The 7,682-nt window shown below is 45.0% G+C and overlaps 4 protein-coding genes across 4 annotated transcripts; 2 read left to right on the forward strand and 2 right to left on the reverse strand.

Moving 5' to 3' along the window:
* Window positions 1–165: 165 nt before the first annotated feature.
* On the forward strand, window positions 166–833 carry EJ05DRAFT_471898 (uncharacterized protein). The gene is made up of 2 exons (XM_033743061.1): window positions 166–410; window positions 469–833. Exons 1-2 carry the CDS (start codon window positions 182–184, stop codon window positions 630–632), a joined length of 393 nt encoding a protein of 130 aa, XP_033605383.1. The 5' UTR covers window positions 166–181; the 3' UTR covers window positions 633–833.
* EJ05DRAFT_447376 (uncharacterized protein) lies at window positions 751–1,814 on the reverse strand. The gene is made up of 2 exons (XM_033742269.1): window positions 1,179–1,814; window positions 751–1,131 (listed from the first exon to the last, which is right to left on the reverse strand). The coding sequence occupies exons 1-2, from the start codon at window positions 1,745–1,747 to the stop codon at window positions 885–887; spliced, it is 816 nt and encodes a 271-aa protein (XP_033605384.1). The 5' UTR covers window positions 1,748–1,814; the 3' UTR covers window positions 751–884.
* Window positions 1,815–1,826: 12 nt separating this feature from the next.
* On the reverse strand, window positions 1,827–3,312 carry EJ05DRAFT_459763 (translation initiation factor eIF3g). The gene is made up of 3 exons (XM_033742583.1): window positions 3,231–3,312; window positions 2,562–3,177; window positions 1,827–2,492 (listed from the first exon to the last, which is right to left on the reverse strand). Exons 1-3 carry the CDS (start codon window positions 3,251–3,253, stop codon window positions 2,268–2,270), a joined length of 864 nt encoding a protein of 287 aa, XP_033605385.1. The 5' UTR covers window positions 3,254–3,312; the 3' UTR covers window positions 1,827–2,267.
* A 203-nt stretch (window positions 3,313–3,515) lies between these two features.
* Window positions 3,516–5,318, forward strand: EJ05DRAFT_471901 (NmrA-like family protein). The gene has a single exon (XM_033743062.1). It carries the CDS (start codon window positions 3,936–3,938, stop codon window positions 4,899–4,901), a length of 966 nt encoding a protein of 321 aa, XP_033605386.1. The 5' UTR covers window positions 3,516–3,935; the 3' UTR covers window positions 4,902–5,318.
* Window positions 5,319–7,682: the final 2,364 nt, after the last annotated feature.

Genomic DNA, 7,682 nt, shown 5'->3' on the forward strand with positions numbered 1-7,682 from the left:
GCGGCGGCCTCGGCACATAATTAGTAGGTCCAGGATCAAGTTCCGAATAATGATCCACACCCACGCACACACTAAAGCAAAGCAATTAATCTACTACATATGAGCGCCCTTGCAGCAATCCAATAACTTAGCCTAGCTCGAGAACTGCTCTAGTATACTGTTCACTCCAAGCCTTTGAGGTATGGACATTCTCGTAGGTTGCTTACGTCTCTATCTGGCCATCCAGCACCGGGAGATGCACTGCCTCTCGCAAGACAAGCCAGCTTCGAGGTTTCTTCTTAATACGAAACGGTCTTCTCAGCTCGGTGCCAAGCCTTACCAGACTCCAGCGTCAGCCTCCTGGTCGTGCCTCGGCGCCGGGACGTTGTTGTTGTCTTCTTGCGAGACACGACTCACGAGAATCTGGACGTGTTCGTTCCCAACAGAACCTACCCTATCACTAACAGCCTTATAAATGTCATCGGTTAGATTCTACCTTAGCTTACGGACTGCTCAGCTTATGCACCGCACCGATGAAGATAAAGTTGCGATACGTGCGCAATCGCGACAGACCAACTCCTTTGACACCAAGATCGGGCCGATCTAATTACACCACCACTTTGCCACCTACACTTCTACATTTCCATACATGATTTCTGCATAGCATTACGATTTGTGTTCACGTCATCGTATACCGATACATCTTCTGTAGGACACATATAAAGCAGACGCCACAAGAGCTTTCTTTGCTTCGGTCCTGAGGTCATTCAGGCATATCTGTATCAAAATCATAATAGTGCGTTCGCAACGACCTCTTATATAAAATAGGGTATCAAGAGAGCAGGCACCATCCCACTTATATCAGCTTCTATTTCTATCTATCAAAGCCTGTGTCGGTCCACGATTTAATCTACCTTTGCCGAAGATAGCACAGGAGACGTAAATGGGACTTTCCGACCATCAGCAAGCACCCTCTCAGTCTTCTTGATCCGCCAGAGGGCAAATGGGTAGACAACGTCGCAAATAATGCTGACTCCCCACATGAACACAGCAAATGGGTTCATGACATACCCATGGGCCTCTCTCCAGAAATACCACTCCCAAGCATAAACAGCATACAGCCCAAACACGCTACCGAAAGCTCTCGTTGCCCTGAATCAAACGTCAACAGGGCCTATGTTGGATTTGAGGATACTGACCATATTCCCCAACTCACACCTCCTGAGTGACCCCTCACGCCCAATGCTGCCAAACTCGCAGCGCTCAGATAGACCTGATTAAACAGCGCGCTCCAAAACCCTAGCTCAGTTGTGTCCGGTCCTACGACGCCCCTGTAAAACTTTCCCTCTCTCCTTCCAACATCATTGTCAATCCACCATTTCGCAAATGCCCATTGGCCCCAGATCGCTAGCCCAGCCAGCACGATGAATATCTTCCCCATATTCCTTGCTATCTGTGGCGCGTGCGACCATTCATACCGAGCATATTTCACAGTGCCATAGACCATGAAGCAATCAATCACAAGCCAGACAGTGAAGACGGTTTTCTCGAGCAGCGACTCGGCGACGACGAGTGCGTATACAAGTTCCCAGGCAAAGTTCAGCGCCAGCGCGAAGAGAGGCATGCCGTATGATTTATCGCGGAAGGATTGCCGTGTGTATAAGATGTAGGTGAGTGTCCAAAGGGAGCCACCGAGTTGGAGGAGAGCGTTGCATGTTGGAACGACGTGTTTGGGGACGTGTGGTGGAGGGATGTCGTTTGATCCCATTGTTAATGGTCACGAACTTGATGAAGAAACTCGTTATATGAGTGAGAGAGTGGAAGCTGTAGTTGCGTAAGCAAATAGTCTATATAATTATTATCTAAAGTTTGAACGTTCAAGCTTTTGGGGGCCGATCTTTGCCTAGCAACGTAAGCTTCGTACTCGAATCTTCTCGTCCGTGTAAGCTTGCTCTTATCGTATGATCTCTGCTGAAAGAGTTTAGGTGTCGGACTTGTTGATGTTTGTCAATCGCTTTATGCGCCCCGGGCCCAGTCCCATGTCTTAGTATTAGGTCGCTCTTGCACTTGTGAGGTGATAGAGCAAATTACTAGGTATTTTACAGCGATAAGACAAGGACACGATTTACTTCGTATTGGGCACTTGAAGAATGGAGTAGCATGACAACTGCGTGCTCGTGATTCGTTCTACTCGTGGATTACGCACGATATTGTGATCATTGAAACGCCCGCCAATGCGTAAAAAGCAATAACCCCCTGTCTTGCTTTCAAACACGCATCTTCGCTCCTCAGGTCGCTTTTTTAGCGAATTCAACGCGCAGAATAAGATGTCCATAACCAAAACCATCCATCTTCTCACATGCTTTAGCAGCATCGGTTCGATCTGCAAAGGAAACAAAGGCGAAACCCTTAGCGCGGCCTGTGTCACGATCTTTGGCAAGGAACACACGGGTGACATGGCCGAAACGGGAGAACATGTCGCGAAGATCTTGCTCTTCGGCGAACTCTGATACCTGTTATTTTAATTAGTAAGTACGGGAGAAAGATAGCCGCAATGAGAGGCTTCTAGCCGGAAAACTCACGTTGGTAACACGCAGTGTTGCGAGATCGTCTCTCTCGTACTTTCCGCCCATCTTCTCCCCTGTCGGCGCACCACCCGTCCGTCCTCTCAAGTGTGGTGGCACGTAACTTGAACCGCCTTGGCCGAGAGATCCTGATTCCGGCACATCATCGATGGTCTCAGCCGGGGTTGGGTCACCCTCTGGTGCCATCGTGTCCTTGAACGGACACTTCGTCGTCCAATGGTCCCCGGAACAAATACGACACTTGATCTTCGCATCCTTCAGGTTGGCCTTCTTCTTTTCTTGCTCGCCTTTGTCCTCGGTACCAGCTTTCCAGTTCGCAGTTGGGCGGAAAGCAATGTTCTCTGCGACACTGGTGGTGTCCGTTTGTGGGCCGATGGGCTTACCCTTCTCTGCGCCAAACTTAGGCCATTGCTTGTGCTCGGCGACGCGTGGGTTAACGACTTGCTTTACCACCGTCTTGCGGATGCGACGTGTTGTCTTCACACGTTTGCCATCGTCGCGGATAGACCAGGTTATTATTGTTTCAGTACCGTCTTTGTTTTTGATGATTTGCTGAGGTGGGAGGGCGACAGGATCTTCTTCGTCTTCATCTTCGGCCCAGTCAGTGCGTCTGCTGGATGAGGGGTTAGTAAGGTGATAGAGATTATCACGATCTGAACGACTCACTTGTTTTCGAGCTTCGAAGCCATGACTGCTATTGTGCAGTGCGGGACAGTTCGGCGTTCGTGAGTTATACGTAGTCGTTGACGTGGTGTTTTGCTCAGGAGGATATGCTATGAACTAGAAATTCGCTATGAAATGGACAGACGTGTGGGGCGAAATATCGCTGAGCCCGCGAAGCGTGCGGTGCTGCCTCAGGCTAATTACCACGCTTTAGTTTCACGTAATCGTCACGTAGGGCGGACTTCGGCCTTTACAACACTCTCTTTTCTTCTCCATCTTCCTCCACCACCGCAAAGCCCGCGCGTCGCCATGCACATCCCAAACTGCCCGGCGAGCTTTGATTCCGAGCGATAATGTTGTGTCCAAGACCGTTAGATCGGCGCCCCAAAGCGCCGATTAAACCCGGACCTTTGGCCCAACGCAACTGTAGTGGAACTCTTTCCAACATGGAGCAATATTTCGCAACTCAATTATCGGTAGCGGGCCTTAGCTCGCCGATTAAACCCAGTCGCATCGGTATATTCGGTAAACAATCTCATGATTGTAGAATGTATGCAGAAGTATAAAGGTTTGTGAAAGTCCGTCGTGCATCACCTGTCCTATGACATCGATCTGGTAGCATCGATATTGGACATATATCTCTCCTGGGATTTCGAATGATCAGTCTTTCTTTCGTTTAGCAAACACTCTATATATCTCGCAATCAACATGAGTAAAGCGATCCTCGTCACTGGGGCTACGGGCAAACAAGGAGGTGCCGCTGTTAACGCATTGGTTGCTTCCAACGCGGACATAGAAATTCTTGCCGTCACTCGCAACCCAAACTCACCCGGTGCCCAGAAGCTTGCTCAAACATCGCCAAAGATAAAGCTCGTCCAGGGCGACCTTACCGATCCCGCAAGGACATTTGCCAACGCGAAAATTGCCACTTCGACTCCCATCTGGGGCGTATTCTCCGTTTCGACCAACACAGCTAGCAATTCGAAGAACTCATCTACCTTCCAGATTCAAAGTACCAGAGATGTCAACAGGAAGCTCGATCCGGAGGAACTGCAAGGAATCAACCTCATAGACACAGCTATTAAGGAGAACGTCAAATTCTTCGTTTTCACATCCGTTGACCGACATGGTGATAAGTCAACCAATAATCCAACCTCTGTACCTCACTTCATTAGCAAGCACAACATCGAACAGCATCTCTTCCAGCATGCTTCACAAGCTGGAATAGGCTACACAGTACTTCGACCTACTGCCTTCATGGATAACGCTCTTGGCGGGTTCGGGAAGATGTTTGGCACGCTATGGAACACGAGACCCAAGAACATGAAACTGCAGCTCATTGCAGCCAGTGATATCGGATATTTCGCTGCGCAGGCCTTCCTGAATCCAGAGTCCGAGATATACAAGAACAAGTGTATCTCTTTGGCTGGAGACGAACTGACCTTCGAAGAGGCCAAGGCGAAATTTAGGGAGGTGGCGAACATGGAATTCCCCACAACCTTCTCCCTCATAGGCTACGGGTTACTAATGGCTGTTGCAGATCTTCGGCTCATGTTTAAATGGTTCGAGACTGAAGGCTATGCTGCTGACATTGAGGGCCTGAGAAAGATTCATCCTAGGTTGAAGAATTTCACTACGTGGTTGAATGAAGAGAGCGGCTATGTGAAAAAGTAAACATAAGTCTCTCGCGTTGTTTACAGCTGGCGAATCAGAGCCAGCCCAGCTCGTTGCTGTGGCACAGGAATGTGGCGCCACGGTCTGCAAGCCACCTTTTTCTTTTGCTCAATCATTTCAATCCTGTATCTCTTTCATGGTTTACCTTTTGTCAAATCACTGCCCAGGTCTATCTATATATGTATGTTTAGTTTGTGACAGCTGTAGAGTCTAAGTCTATCCATCGTGTAAAAACATTGAATAGCACGAAACAGTGAGGTCGGATACAGGACAAATTCTCGTGAAAACTGTTTAGAATGATTCAGCCGCAGTCGGGCTTACGGCTGAATACGATAGAGGCCAGAACTATGCGAAGTCTATGTACTAAGGTCGAGTAATCCAACGTAGATACACGAAATGGCGGAGCACTAGTCGCTGTTCAGCTTATATAAGCTCTCCGTTGCCTAACTATTCAGTACAAGCCACGGCTAGATCGGTATACGTGCAGTTCTATCTTACTGTGACAGCATGGAGCAGTCTTCGTCAGCTTATCTTGTTTAATCACATGTTGACCGCTCGTGTCTCCCTATGGTCCTACAATGCCCACACTTGAGGTACAAAAGAAACATGAGAGGGAGATATAAAGCCAGACCTGCTGGTGCTTTCACTCCTAACCCATTCACTCCTAAGCATTTATAAAAAGTCCTACTCGACATCACCATCTCATTACCATGGTAGACTTGTTCATAGACGACTTTCGAGGGGCTCAATATGCACGAGGAACTTCAGCATATAACAAAGCTGCTGTGTAGTACGTAACTTCCACTTATGGAAAGTCCCGTGACCTGAGTCCCGATTCGATGTGGGAACTTTGGTAAATTAGACGTGGCAAAATTAATTAACGTGTCTACTAAGTCTATCTAAGTACTATATATACTAGCCTAACGCTAAATAAGATCTAAGTAACGGGGATTACCTAATAGGAATTCTATATCTTCCCCCTCCTAATTATACGAGCTTCTATAAGGCTATTAAAGATAATTAACGGAGTTAGAATATATAATATAGGGAGGTAGGCGTGTGAAATCTCTTCGGTGCTAGGCCGTATTAGTAACACGTCGTATAAGGGCGGTAGTCTAAGCTTATTTTAGTGCTAAATAGTTACCTTTACTATTCCTATATTCTACCGTCCTTTAACCTTATATTTCTTAACTAATTTAACCTTTTCCTTAGTTTTTCCAGCGCTAATTCCTTTTAATAATATCTAATAATATAGCTGAAACTCCTACGAACTTAGAAATTACTCCGATTAATACTATAATTTTATATATATAAACTTTAACTTTACCTTTTTCCCTTCTAACTTAAACTTCCTATAGCGGATATAGTTATAAACGAGGATCTTCGTCATGCTTTCTTAGGTCCTCCGTACGGAAATCCTAACTAGTTATTACTTAATAAAGTATTAGCGGTAAATAAAGGTGCTCTAGATAGTAGATTAAGTTACCTTATTCCTTAAGTGTAGGTTAACTATATAGTTCATAAGAGTTACTTAAAGATAGCCTATAGCTATCTATATCCGAACGGGCCTTAGAGTTTACTATTCTTTTAAGAACTAGACCTAGAAGATAAAGCTTTAGCTTAGTTAATTAAAGAAGGCGGTTAGAGTCTTAAACCTAAGGTCTCTAAGGCTGAAGTTAAGGCTCCGGCCTCTTAAGGATCGGTAATAGCTATTAACGAGCCTCTTCCTAAGGTAGAAGGTAATTCGTTTAATATACCCTTCTATAAGAATCCCGCTAACCTATATAGATCTTCTAGGTAAAGTTACGGGTCCGGAGTCTACGTTAATTACCCTTAATAAGCCCTTTAAAGCCCCTATAAAAGCTAGTCGGTTCGCGAACCTATCGGAAGACTCTAATAATATTTTCTATTCTAAAAATAAAGATAGAGAAAGCTCTAGGTTATTAGACCTTAATAGTAATACGTTAATCGAAGTTAACGAGCTCGGCGATATAGTTACTTCTAAGGTAACTAAGAAAGGTAAGTCGCTAAGTCTTATATTAAGATTCTAGTTCCTAATTCTTATCTAGGCTCTCGTCCTAGAATACCTAGGACTCTAGTAAAGACCCGTAGTACCGTAAGAACTCTATTAAAGGTGTTTAACAGCCCTAAAACTCGCTCTATAACTTCTAAGCTAGCTATTATAGACCTTAAAAGTCCTAATAAGGTCGTTAAGAAGACTCCCGTAAAGCGAAAGGGGTCTATAGCTTCTCGTTATAAAGAGTAAAGACGTAGGATAGTAGTCTAATAGTTTATAGAGAGACATAGGAATGTATTTATAGAGTAGTCTTACTCTTATACGAGGTTGATTCCTAACGAGTAGGAATCGGTTTATACGGTCTACTTATATAGTAACCTCGCTTAACCCAGCTAACTCATCCTAGCTCTAGCCGCTACGTGGCTATATGGATTAGAATAGTCTATATAGATCTATTAGGGTTCCCGTCCTAATAATATCCTTTTTCTTTTTATGCTTTGCCCCGAAGTACTTAAGTATATATAATTCTAAGTCTCTATAATCTATCGTATATCTATATATCCGTAACTAAGTTCCTATAACGTTATAACCATCCTTAATATAGGTAAACTCGAGATTCTAGTTTACTTTTACTAGTTTATATACGCGCTCATCCCTTACTTCGTGGCTACTACCTAGAATATATAATTACTACTTTAGTTAAGTATATATTTAGCTTCGCTCGCCTTTAATTTTATTCTCTAGTATATCTACCTCGCTCTTAA

Source organism: Pseudovirgaria hyperparasitica (assembly GCF_010093815.1).
Source record: "Pseudovirgaria hyperparasitica strain CBS 121739 unplaced genomic scaffold EJ05scaffold_1, whole genome shotgun sequence".
In the NCBI taxonomy this organism is placed as follows: domain Eukaryota; kingdom Fungi; phylum Ascomycota; class Dothideomycetes; order Acrospermales; family Acrospermaceae; genus Pseudovirgaria; species Pseudovirgaria hyperparasitica.

Bases quoted from the DNA above. Each gene is read 5' to 3' on its own strand.
- EJ05DRAFT_471898 (XM_033743061.1), top strand. From the start codon at position 182: ATGGACATTCTCGTAGGTTGCTTACGTCTCTATCTGGCCATCCAGCAC. The intron at 411-468 runs GTTCGTTCCCAA...GTCATCGGTTAG, and splicing joins ACTCACGAGAATCTGGACGT to ATTCTACCTTAGCTTACGGA.
- EJ05DRAFT_447376 (XM_033742269.1), bottom strand. From the start codon at position 1,747: ATGGGATCAAACGACATCCCTCCACCACACGTCCCCAAACACGTCGTT. The intron at 1,132-1,178 runs GTCAGTATCCTC...CGTTTGATTCAG, and splicing joins GGTGTGAGTTGGGGAATATG to GGCAACGAGAGCTTTCGGTA.
- EJ05DRAFT_459763 (XM_033742583.1), bottom strand. From the start codon at position 3,253: ATGGCTTCGAAGCTCGAAAACAA. The intron at 3,178-3,230 runs GTGAGTCGTTCA...CCCCTCATCCAG, and splicing joins GCTTCGAAGCTCGAAAACAA to CAGACGCACTGACTGGGCCG. The intron at 2,493-2,561 runs GTGAGTTTTCCG...TTAAAATAACAG, and splicing joins CAACACTGCGTGTTACCAAC to GTATCAGAGTTCGCCGAAGA.
- EJ05DRAFT_471901 (XM_033743062.1), top strand. From the start codon at position 3,936: ATGAGTAAAGCGATCCTCGTCACTGGGGCTACGGGCAAACAAGGAGGT.